General features: G+C 43.1%; 2 protein-coding genes across 6 annotated transcripts; both read right to left on the bottom strand.

Annotated features, from left to right (window-relative positions):
- Positions 1 to 1,670: 1,670 nt before the first annotated feature.
- Positions 1,671 to 3,999, bottom strand: eif1 (eukaryotic translation initiation factor 1). The gene is made up of 4 exons (XM_062532464.1): positions 3,818 to 3,999; positions 2,530 to 2,693; positions 2,320 to 2,421; positions 1,671 to 2,128 (listed from the first exon to the last, which is right to left on the bottom strand). Exons 1-4 carry the CDS (start codon positions 3,846 to 3,848, stop codon positions 2,084 to 2,086), a joined length of 342 nt encoding a protein of 113 aa, XP_062388448.1. The 5' UTR covers positions 3,849 to 3,999; the 3' UTR covers positions 1,671 to 2,083.
- Positions 4,000 to 7,535: 3,536 nt separating this feature from the next.
- Positions 7,536 to 10,554, bottom strand: LOC134077075 (keratin, type I cytoskeletal 13-like). 5 transcript variants are annotated; one of them, XM_062532458.1, is made up of 7 exons: positions 10,087 to 10,554; positions 9,571 to 9,653; positions 9,154 to 9,310; positions 8,829 to 8,990; positions 8,409 to 8,534; positions 7,885 to 8,120; positions 7,536 to 7,791 (listed from the first exon to the last, which is right to left on the bottom strand). In XM_062532458.1, exons 1-7 carry the CDS (start codon positions 10,552 to 10,554, stop codon positions 7,587 to 7,589), a joined length of 1,437 nt encoding a protein of 478 aa, XP_062388442.1. In that variant the 3' UTR covers positions 7,536 to 7,586. The 5 variants fall into 5 exon arrangements, with proteins under 5 accessions (XP_062388442.1, XP_062388444.1, XP_062388445.1 ...); XM_062532460.1 differs by having other exon boundaries at positions 7,536 to 7,693; positions 7,889 to 8,120; XM_062532461.1 differs by having other exon boundaries at positions 7,536 to 7,690; positions 7,889 to 8,120.
- Between the last annotated feature and the right edge of the window lie 1,675 nt (positions 10,555 to 12,229).

Genomic DNA, 12,229 nt, shown 5'->3' with positions numbered 1-12,229 from the left:
CAGAATCAAACTATCCTCGTGTCCCTTTCATCTTTTCTTCCCTCTGAAGTGGACAGATACAGTATTTCCCATTAAAAAAAAAAGAAAAAGTTTTCACTTTACCCTGCAACACGAATGTAAGTGCTGCACTTGAAGCTAATGAAATTCTTTAAGCCTTAAGCATGAGTATGTAGATACACTTTTAAGGAGCTTAGTGAAAGGGAGGCTGGGAATGTTATTTGTACGCTTAAAACCCGACAAAACGTCACAGGCTAGAATGTATAATTACGGGTGGGGACGTACAGTAGATTTTATGGTTTAATTGAAGGGGGGGAGGCACTGAAGGCCAAGCTCTTCTGGGAGCGTAATCGCTGAGGATGAGCTAAGACTGCAGGAGGCGAGGAGGGGGGCAGTCGAGGCCTCACCAACCAGTACTGGGGCTGTAAATTCACATTTTAATGTGCTCTTTAAGGTCCCCATGGCTTTGCACATCTCATGCCATATCCTGGCGGCCATATTTAATTATGCTGGAACCAAACACTCCCCAGAGGCCTACTACCACACCAACCAAGTTAGTGTGCATTATTTAGCGTCTCCCTATATCCATTGCATGCATCCTTTACTGCAGCCTGAGTTCAAAGTGTGTGTGCTAGGAGAAAGGCTGCTTCATCAAATAATATTGGGGTTACTTGACTTCACCATCAGTACATAACATGCTTTGTGAGTCATGAATCCAAACTAGAACCAAAACTTGTGCACACAATTCCATTTCGTAGTCATCTCAATGGACTCTGTTCCGTCATTACTTTAGTAAGGTAAACAGTCCTCTTCTGGCCCTTTTGGTTTGTTCATAACACTGGAACAATAACTGTCTAAATAAAAACACTCATCTTGACTGTTAAGTTTGAGGTTTAAAAGGCAAATAGTTGTACACCATTAGTGTGGCCCTCAAAGTTTTCTGCTTGTGGAAATTCAATGAATGTTTTACAACCTTGATTGTGAAATATTTAACCAACTGTAAAAGGAGACAAAATCAGTGTGACTGACATAAGCGGTTTCATTTTCTTGCTTCACAAGTGAGGACTGTTTCAACTACTTTGGTAAATGTGCATTGAGCCTTTCGATTCGTCCACATAACCTACAAACCTTAATTCAGAGGCCAATACCATATAATTTGGTTTATCATGAACCGATTCTAGTCAGGTCACACACAAAGCGAAGACCGCTATAAGGTCCATTTGTAAACCCTGCACACAAGATCAACTCATAAGAGAGCTATAGGTAACCATCAGAATCCCAGACCCTAAACTTGGAAATTACCTCTGTGAATCACTGTGCAATTGTTATAGGATTATGTATACAAATCAATAAATCGGTTTTAAAAACCAGTTCATTTCCTGAAAACAAAAAATAAAACTAAAATGTGGGCTACCCATGGAAGGGATCTCTACACAGCAACCAACGGAAAAATTTAACAATGTTTTTTTTTTCCCCCACACACACACATTCAGTTTAGCTCTGTAAAAGTAGTAAAAAGATTGAGAAACCTGCATGCTCCCATAGTCGTGCTAAATATTACATAGATGTATGGCCACCACCGCTGCGGGCTCCATGACAAATGCAATGGTTATATTCTGTTGCGCGCACGCACACACACACCCCTTCCCATACCCCATCAGAAGAATACCAAGTGGCGTCATAACGTTTTATTGTAACGGGTTGTACAAAACAAAGAGAGGTTACATGAAACTGTGCCTTGAGAACGGCACAAAGTTTACTAAAATTAGAAAAAAGGGGGAGGAAAAGAGATGGGGATTAAAATTAAAAAAAAAAAAAAAAGAGAATAAAGAAGGTCACCACTCGTCTCGTATCATTTGTGAAGCCGTCTGTCCATGTGTGCATTGATGGACCGAGCCCCACATCTCAGGGGCCACACAGGTTATTAAGAGTCTCATTTTGGAGGTAATGATCATCAGTATTAGCTACAGGGCCACGGTGGAGGCAGCGTAGGGTTAAACATCAGAGCCAGGACCCGGAGAAGGAGGGAGGGGGGGGCGGGGCGGGACAGGAGGGAGGAGAGCGGGGGGGAGGGTCACGGCAGCTTCTAGAATCCGTGGACCTTGAGCTGCTCCTCTTTAGCCAGGCCAATCTGTCGGGGGAGGGAGAAAAAGAGGGAGGGAGGTTAGACAAAGGGCACTTTCAGCTCCCAGTCAGCAGATCAGAGGGGCTGACTGAAAGCAGCTCTACAATCATGTTTATGAACAGCAGCTAACTGCTGGTTGTGAAATTACCGGCTGGAGAATGCAGCACGGACAAGTTATGTAGTCGGATGAAGCTTACCTCAGTCAAAAACTGGCAAATGTTCTTACGCTGGTCACCTTGCAGTTGAATCACCTCACCATACTCTGGATGCTCAATCACAGTCCCATTGCAGGCAAATTTCTGTGAAAAAAAAAGGGGAAAAAAACAATCACATCTACACTGCCCGCAAGGTCACAGATGAATCACGTCATCCAAGATGACCAAAACAAAGGCAAGATGGCCACATACCCTCTTGAAGGCCTTGACTAGCTTCTTCTTGTCATAGTCATTGGATATGCCCTGGACTGTGGTCAGCGTCTTCCTTCCGTTGCGCTGCTGGATTCTTATGTGGATGTAGTCCTCAGTCCCTGCTGGGAGCCGGTCATCACCCTTAGATGCATCAGCAAAGGGGTCTGAGGGGAATGGGGGAAAAAAATGCCACAAAAATTAAAAAAGGTGAAGTCAACATCAAATAGAGCAATTTCATAATACAAAAATATACGCAGATCGCCGTCTAGTTCGTTTCCAATACAGCCGGATCAGTTTGCCTGAGCAGTAACAGGAACACGGAAGTCGCGGCCAAAAATGCCATATTGACATGCAAACAGCTCCGACGATTGCAATCAAAAGCGCAGAGTAAGCAATTTGACATTTTCAAATAGCACCAACTCCAGCTACGTTAAACTTGTGCTGGCTTGTCGGTTACCTACACGTACATTAAAAGGCCACTTCGTTAATTGGGTGAGGACGCTAGATTTCCTGTGCTTCCGCTATAAAAGAAAAAAAAAATCCGATGACCCAAGGATGAAGGCCACATTTCAACAGTTGTTTTACATCCTGGTTTGAGTCATCGGTCTACATGGAGTGGATCCACTTGAAGCCCCCCCTACACAATTCATATTTATAGGGTGGTTGCGCAAACATCTCATATCAATCTAAAAATAGATGTTGAGACAGTACTTGGGGGCCGCAAAAGGGCCTGTGAATCATCGTGCTCGCCGAGATGCGTAGCATTAGCTAACAAGCTACAGCATGCACCAACCAAATAATTTACAGCAGCTAATGTTAACGTTAGCCAGCAGCAAATCGACTTACGGTTGACGTATAATTGCTGACCCAAATAGATAACAGAAGAATGGAAGCTGATCAATTAAGCCAGGCATTGCCGTGGAACATTTGTTTCGCTTGGTACAATAATACCAACAAAATGGTAATCAATGGTTGAGATAACAGCAGATTAGCGGACATCCAATCTGTGGGCCTGTTAGCAAAACTAGCTAACAAAACCAACGAACGTTAGCTAACGATTAGCATAGGGACGCAATTCGACAAGGAAGTGGGGTGATCCGACACATCCAAAAGTGTCAATTAACAGAGACAAGATGTTTAAAATGTCCATTTCAAAAATGAATTTCAGATTGGGCACACATTTTTATATTAGCCGGCGATCGAATGCTTAGCTGGCTAGGTCTGACTAGGCAATCCTCTCGCCCTTCCCCCACCCTACTAACGTTAACGTTAATTAAGTCTTTCTTACCAAAAGTTTGGAGGTTCTGGATAGCGGACATACGATAAGATTCTCTTTCCTTTCGGATGACAACTGGGTGTCGAGCGATTGGTTCTCTTTGAATAAATGTACTAGTTTTCAGCTTGCTTTCACCCGCAGGGTTGTCGTACCAGCTATTCACTGCTCTCAAAATGGCGATTGCACCGTTGGTGAAGAAGAAAACATCTCTTTATAGCCCCTCCCCGTGTGAAGGACGATGACGTTATTTGTAATACGCCACACCCGTCACCTTACGCAATCCTTACCGGAAAAGTGAGAACATGGTTCCCTTCAAGCTAAATGCTCTTTTCGGAAAATAACTCGAATCAGACGAAAGGTTTCATGTTTATTGTCAACCAACATATGTCTTAACATTGGTCGCTCATATATAGCCTGTAGGTTAGTGAGAGTAGGTATATGCCTTCAAATTGCTTTGTTGTTGTTGATGTGAAAAAATGAAATGTGTAGGAAGTAACCTATAGCCGTAGGCTATATGGTTTGTGTTTGACAAGTCAAGTAGGCCTAGCAATGTGTTAATCCTAAAATACGCCCTTGCTACACTAGGCTACACTGATACTCAACTGAGGTGAAACGATTTTCCAAACGAGTCGCAGTGAGGTTGCACAACCTGTCACAAAATCTGGTTGCCTTGGTCTGTTGATGAAGTGCTAAACAAACACTGTTGATTGAAGTAATTTAAGTAGGCTATTCACGCAACACAAAGCCCTGTTGTAACGTCATATCAAGAAGAAAAACAATGTGAAACAATGTGACAATGTGACTGGAATGGTAGGCTAATTATGATGAACTTTGTGAGAGCAGACTCGAGGATGTGGATTAGCCTATGGGACAACCTAGACCCAGAACCCACTTAATTGACATAGGCTGCTGTCTGATTGTTTTTGTTGTTTTTGTTGTTGTTGTTGTTGTTGTTGTTGTTGTTCATCTTTTTGTTTGTCTAACGAAATGAACATAATTCCATGAAGACATGGCCTTGGGAACACCTCTAGGGAAGATGACCATTTGTATCTCCATTAATATTAATCTTGGGAACACAGGACCCTGGAACGGACGACCCCCAGACTATAGACTCTGGATGTGGTTTCCATCATTACAACTCTTTACAACCAAACCGCATGTGTAGGTAACCAGCTGTGTTGTGTTGATCACACGGCTCAGCCCTGTAGGCCTACCTGCAACTTGCAGCACCTCAGACTGTGAGAAGAATGTAGCCTATAGGCCTAAGTTAATTTGTGATGTCCATGAAATTGGCTAGCCTGGGCTTGCTGATTGAAGAGGTGATCAGCTCATGGCATGGAGCTCAATCAACATTGGAACATGACTGTCTAACCTGCACTTAAAGCATCATTATGCAACAATTTAACATTTTTTGATATAGGAAATCATGGTGGTTGTAGCCACAAGTGTGAGAAAAAAAAACAAAGTAGCCTACCAAAAAAAACCTCTTGTAGGCCAACACTGCAGGTATCTAAACAATAACAGAACACATATTTTGATGCAAAAGAAATCATAGGGTGACAAGCTACAGTATCTCTTGATTGTTGAGGGCACAACCAAAATTAGATCGCTAGGTTACTCCATCAGCTAAAATTAGATCAGAGCAAGAGAGACAGAGCAGAGAAAGACTGCAAGCCAACTATAGAGAGACATTGAATTCACAGAGGACTGCTGAATACACCTACACATCATGTGAAGTCTTGTTAGAAGTTTAATTTTGAAGTCAAGTACACAGTTAATGTACCAGTAATTACTTATGTGCGCATAGTCTTATCATAATTCTATGAATTAATTAATTAATTAATTAATTAATTAACACATTCATAGTGTTGCATTCTCTTGCAATTTCTCTTGCTTTTTGATTTTGTGAAGGAACACAACCTTCTTATCACAAGGGAATGCAAGGGAACTGACTAAAAGCTAACAAAAAAAAATCCACCTTAATATAAATAATTCCCCACCTTGTCCTTTTGGTGGCTCCGTAGTACTGTACAACAAGCCTACTCTTCTGCATGGCAACACGGAATGGTTCCTTTGCTTCATTAAAGATGCTAAAACAATACAATTGAACAGAAAATGTTGTTACACATTCAAACGTCTGTTCTGTGCAGACGGCTTTCTACCATGTCCAGATCCACCTGAAACCCGTTCTCGTAATGGTTGTGTGACACTGTGCCTCATCGGCATGCTGCTGCTAATGCCCTCTGGTAGTGCCCCAGGATGCTGTGCCACCTCTGGCACATGCGGTTGAGATGGAGGCATCAGTTAAGACCCCACTGGAATCAGGAGCAGTTTCATTTAAAAGGACTTGGTCCAGATTCCTGTGCAGGGAAGACCTGCCACCTACCAGAAGAGATGCAAACAGCATTCTTTGCACATCACAAATATATCGCTTACATTCAGAGCAAGGGCAAACGAAAAGGAACAAAGCCCAAATCAAACAAGAAACAAGGGAGGTGCCATATGGGGACAGGGAGCAGCCCAAAAGCACTGAAAGATGAGCTGCCCTGTGTGGACCCCAACCATTGGTATCATTAGAACTGTGCAGAGGGAAATAGCATGCTCAGAGTATAGCCCCATTAAATGTTAGCCACAAAACATGAATGCAATGTTTTACGCTATACATCAATTTAAGCATAACATATAGAGAATATAATATGTTTAACATGCAATTGTTGGTTGCTGACGCCTTCATTTAAAATGTTTGCTTTCATACCTATTGCCAAAAGTATTGGCTCACCTGCCTTGACTCGCATATGAACTTTTGTGACATCCCATTTTTAAGCATAGGGTTTAATATGAAGTCGGTCCACTCTTTGTAGCTAATTGCTTCATCTGGGAAGGTTTTCCATAAGGTTTAGGAGTGTGTTAATGGGAATTTTTTACCATTCTTCCAGAAGCGCATTTGTGAGGTCATACACTGATGTTGGACGAGGAGACTAGCTCTCAGTCTCTGCTCCCAAAGGTGTTCTATTGGGTTGATGTTAGGACTGTGAAGGCCAGTCAAGTTCATCTACACCAAACTGTCACCCATGTCTTCATGAACCTTGCTTTATGCAATGGTGCACAGTCAGGAACAGGAAGGGGCCATCCCCAAACTGGGCTTGGCCCCTTAGTTCCAGTGAAAGTAACTCTGAATTCTTCAGCATTTACCAAGAGATTTTGGAAAATTCCATGCTCCCAACTTTGTGGGAACAGTTTGAGCCACATCTTATTCAGCTCTCAGTGTGTAGAAATCTTTGTGCCTCATCAAAAGTGTGGGGTCTCTTTGGTTTCCATAGTGAAATACTCAACATGTATGCTATACTGTAATTCTTAAACCTTTAACTGGAATGAGTTATTTTAAAAAGAAACAATGTAAGTGCTCATCACTTCATTATACCATTTGTTGTGTAATGAAAAAAAGTTTACACTTTTGGTTCCAACTTGTGGAATGGATACTAATTAGTGTGAATCCCCTCAATACCTGGCAGATGTACAGTAATCAATTATTACAAAGCTATGTATGTCTCTGTATCCAGTGTTTTTGAATGTTTGATTTTCTTTTTGTTTTTATCAACTCCACAATAAAGATGCACACAAAGAATGAGGATTTTAGTGGGCTCTTGTTTTATTGGTAGTTTTTCTGACTTGACATTACAGATAACCTGTAACAAACTGCAGGGTAAAGCCTGCCTTGTGCTCAGGTGAATCAGCAGGTAAGGATCAGGGGTTTCCACATTGAAATTCCACAAGTACTTCTTTAAGCGACGATGGAGGAGGAGGTGGAGGAGGACACCACCATTCCATCAACCAGCTCCTCCGTCACTGTCATCACTCTGGTACGTGTGGTGGACACGGATGCTGCTGCTGCTGCTGCTGCTGCTGCTGCCTCTGCTGCTGCGGATATCGATGCTGAATATGATGTCGACAGCGATGATGATAATGCTGCAGAAGACGATATGGTTCTGGAAGAAAGAAGAGAGACAGTGGTCACCAAGAGTGTATTGGTATTGAGTTTAATCAAGTGTAATTAAATTAAAATGTGGTCGGGTACTTACGAGTATGAAGAGGCGGCGTATGCGTCTCCGTCGAGCAGTCTTCTGTACTCGGCGATCTCCATCTCCAGTCTGGTCTTGATGTCGAGCAGGATGGAGTATTCGTAGCCCTGGCGCTCAAGGTTTCCGCGGAGGGCAGCGAGCTGCTCCTCCAGGCTGCTCACCTGTACCTGGAAGCCGGCCAGCATGCTAGCGTAGCGGGTCTGTGTCTCTGCCAGGGTGGTTTCCATGGACGCTTTCTAAGACACAAACAGAATAAAATAAGTCAGGAAGTCATATAAGAGAGTCATTGCATCCCACATTTTGAATATCAATACCACTGCTGTTATTAATAATCTTGTATATTACCGTTAATGTTGCAATCCCATTGATATGGGATAGCCTAGTGTAATAATAGCCAACTATGAATAGTTATTGACCTCAACAATTATGAGCTATAGGCCTATGGCCTACAAATTATTAGGATATCTTAGTAGGGCTATAGGTCTGATATTGTTAACCATAAAGTTGTTTAAATGCCCACTCACCATGCTGATGAGGCCTTGCAGCTCGATCTGTAGCGCCTGCACTGTGGTCCTCATGGACGTGACTTCTGAGGAGGACGTCTGCAGGACAGCTGTGCTTGTGAGGACTTCTTTGCTGAGCGCTTCCGTCTGTGGACAAGGAAAGAAAACACAACAATGTTACTGGAAGTTGCCTCTTCAATGTGACCTTGGTTTTGTCAATATAGAATTGCTCTTGTAGGCCTATTTTCAAGTTTCTATGACAACTGATTGATTAAGATGACAATTAACATGATCCAGAGATTGAGATAATAACCACAGTAGCCTATTCTTTATTTGAATGTGTTGATATTAGACTAATAACTTCTTTGCTGACTTTAACTTTGCTTACTAACTCCATGTTAATTAATAGCAGGTGTAGCCCTATAGGTCTAGGCTACTCACCTTCGCCTGGTACCAGGCCTCCAGTTCCCGTCTGTTCTTGACGGCCACAGCCTCGTAGTGTTCACGGACGCCGGCCAGGACTACCATGAGGTCCTCCTGAGGAGCAGCGTCCACCTCCACGTTTACTGTGCTGCCGACTTGTGCGCGAAGAGCCAGGAGATCCTGCGGAAAATATCATGAGGATGATGGAGATGCATGATAACGACCAAGGTGGTTATGCTGAACTTTACACAAGCAAAACGTTCCATGAGTGAGTGAGCAGAAGTAAGTAGTAGCCCATCAAAGATCACATGGAGATATGGACAAGGCAGGTAAAGCAACACACCTCCTGGTGGTTCTTCTTCAGGTAGGCGAGCTCCTCCTGGGTGGACGTGAACTGCATGGCGAGGTCAGATTTGGAGAAGGTGAGTTCATCCAGGACCCTCTTGAGTCCAGCAATGTCAGCCTCCACGGAGAGACGCATGGCCTGCTCTGCCTCATATCTGAAATCATAAAATAATGAATTATCGATGATTATCATTAAAATAAAGTTCTCAAGATACAGAATACGGTGAATGTGTTCGCGCTGACTGCATGTGTTTCTGCATCTGGCCACATACGCATACACTCCAGTAGAGGGCACTGCAACCTTAAATCAGATAGCGCCCTATGTTGGCGCAGACATCTGCAAGCTTTTCGCTGATAACGGAGTACGATTTCATTTTCAATTTTGTTCTAAGAGCAGAAGATAACTAAAACTTACTTGACTCTGAAGTCATCGGCAGCCAGTTTGGCGTTGTCAATACCCAGCACAGCTACTCCCCGAAAACTGATGATGCCCATAATCTTTTCATAAAAGTGAGAAAAAAAACAAACAAGAAATCAGATTAGATTAGAACATGTATTGGAATTATGCAAATGTTTTATTACTATTATTATTTAATTTGTGTCACATGCATATTGGGTATTCATTTCATGGAATGTATGCCACAATGGCAATTTACATGTCGTCTATGGACCTATTCCTATAGGTTAAAATGTCAGATCGGCTACACTTAAAATTTGAGTAACTTTAAAATACACATTATGGTAAAATAGTTGTGTTAAGGACACAAAGCATATAACACACGCATTAATAATATAACATTGTTATGCCTATCAATTGAACTGTGGAATTATCCCCCAGAGTCATGCATTCGCTGATATCATGGTAACGTTAAACATGGTCTTTAACTGTAAACTGAGTTTGTGAACTTAGACTTGACATCCGAACACCCACCTTGGTCTGGAGGTCACCGATGGTGGCCATGAAGCCCGAGAAGTCGTGCGTAGCAGGTCCGATCTTAGCGTCCAGGAACTGTCTGATCTTCAGCTCCAGCTCGGCGTTGGCCTTCTCCAGGGTGTGCACCTTGGCCAGGTAGGCGGCCAGTCGGTCGTTGAGGTTCTGCATGGTGAATTTCCCATTGCCAACCACGGCCTCGAAAGCTCCACCACCAGCAGCCAGGCTGAAGCCACCGCCACCGCCACCGCCACCGCCGCCGCCAGCAGCGAGCCCGAACCCTGCGCCACCGCCGAACCCTGCGCTGGCGCTGGAGATGCGAACGCCTGATCCTCCTGCTCCGCCGTAGACACTGCCGGCCCGCATGACGCTCATGCGAGCTCCACCTCCGGACAGGGAGAGCCCAGACATACCCCCTGCGATGGATGATCCGGAGGACATGGAGACGCGGCTGGAGAAGGTTGCCATTGCGAGTGGAGGATACTGATGCTTCTCAGAGCAGGTCAGGAGTGATAAGAGAACAGAAACGCAGCCCTTTTATACAGAGAGGCTCAGTCCGTAGAGTGTATGACCTTACTAGAAGTATCTCAGCAATTCTGCTTCAGGTGTTTCATTGCCGCTGGCAATTTTGAGAGTCCACCTCTTGTGACAGTGTTCAAAGCCTTCTATCGCGAAATATAACGCCCTGTTGTGAAAGTGCACTTATTACAACAAGGCTGTTCCGAATGGTCCGTGAAGATTTGTAAACACAGTTATTGTAATGTACAGAGAAGTTCTGTCCATAAATATTAATGTAGCAAGACATGAGTCTCTTTTGAGGGAGATTTAACACCGGCCTACACCAACACCTATAATGACTATTGTGCAAACATGGCACAATGTTAGCAGGCTGTAATTATGCATAGAAGACTAAATAAAAAATAATTATCTGAATATTCCGGTTGTCAGCTGATGGCCTATTGTAGGCCTACACTGCTTTTCAGTTTCAAGGTGACAGAGAATTGGGTAATAATGTAGCTGCCATAAAAACAAAATTCTAATTGGTCAAGAGACTGAAACTGTGTTCCGTTGGATTTTTGCACTTCTACCATGTTTTACAGTAAGACCTTCCTGCTTTATTATACTAATTGAACTGTCTCCTGGTCCCTGTTGTAGTCAGGATCCTTCCATCATCAGAAGTAGATAGATAGATAGATAGATAGATAGATAGATAGATAGATTGATCCCCAAGGGGAAATTCAAGAGTAGCAAGAGTAGCAAAATGACACACCCATTTTTCATAATCATGATTGAATGATGCCCCATTTAGACCACTTTGTCTCTTTAGCTGAATAATGTGACACATGCACACTCCTGTGACACAAGCCTGGTGACCAAAAGTGAGTGCACAGTGCACTGGATCAGGCAGATGGGCATGGGACACCTCCTGTGGGGCGATCACACACACACATCTGACATGGGACATGCTTTACAATATGGCACACAGACACATCTGACATGGGACATGCTTTACAATATGGCACACAGACACATCTGACATGGGACATGCTTTATAATATGGCACACACACACATCTGACATGGGACATGCTTTACAATATGGCAGACTGTGCACTGATGACATGGGACATGCTTTACAATATGGCACACAGACACATCTGACATGGGACATGCTTTACAATATGGCACACAGACACATCTGACATGGGACATGCTTTACAATATGGCAGACTGTGCACTGATGACATGGGACATGCTTTACAATATGGCAGACTGTGCACTAATGAGGATCTTTTGTACTATAAAAAGAATGCTGTTGGATATACAGTACACTGCTCTACAGTACATTGATCGGCACACCTAGTAAAGTTGAGTAAAGAGGTATAGGAGATGGCAGTTTATCTTGGCCTCACAATGAGAACAGTGAGGGGAAAATGCATTCTTGAAAGGAATAAAAGCACATTTATTGAACAAAAATACTTTATAAAGAGATTAATATTTTACATGTACCAGAATTATTAACGCCACAGTATGTAGTACTTCGTCAAGCCTCCGTTTGCCAATAAATCAGATCTTAATCTTCGATGGCATCTCACAAAGATAAAGAACGTAAAGCAAGGGATTATAAAACACTCTGCTGCATG

Source organism: Sardina pilchardus, chromosome 3 (genome assembly GCF_963854185.1).
Source record: "Sardina pilchardus chromosome 3, fSarPil1.1, whole genome shotgun sequence".
Classification (NCBI taxonomy): domain Eukaryota; kingdom Metazoa; phylum Chordata; class Actinopteri; order Clupeiformes; family Clupeidae; genus Sardina; species Sardina pilchardus.
Note: the sequence above shows the minus strand (reverse complement) of the source record. Positions and strands in the feature narration are given on the sequence as shown.

Excerpts from the sequence above, each read along its gene's own strand:
- eif1 (XM_062532464.1), bottom strand. The coding sequence starts at position 3,848 with ATGTCCGCTATCCAGAACCTCCAAACTTTTG. Across the intron at positions 2,694-3,817 it reads CCAGAACCTCCAAACTTTTG|ACCCCTTTGCTGATGCATCT; the intron begins GTAAGAAAGACT and ends CATTCCCCTCAG. Across the intron at positions 2,422-2,529 it reads TAGTCAAGGCCTTCAAGAGG|AAATTTGCCTGCAATGGGAC; the intron begins GTATGTGGCCAT and ends TTTTTTTCACAG.
- LOC134077075 (XM_062532458.1), bottom strand. The coding sequence starts at position 10,554 with ATGGCAACCTTCTCCAGCCGCGTCTCCATGTCCTCCGGATCATCCATC. Across the intron at positions 8,121-8,408 it reads TGCAAGGCCTCATCAGCATG|AAAGCGTCCATGGAAACCAC; the intron begins GTGAGTGGGCAT and ends TTTGTGTCTTAG. Across the intron at positions 7,792-7,884 it reads TACGCCGCCTCTTCATACTC|AACCATATCGTCTTCTGCAG; the intron begins GTAAGTACCCGA and ends TCTTTCTTCCAG.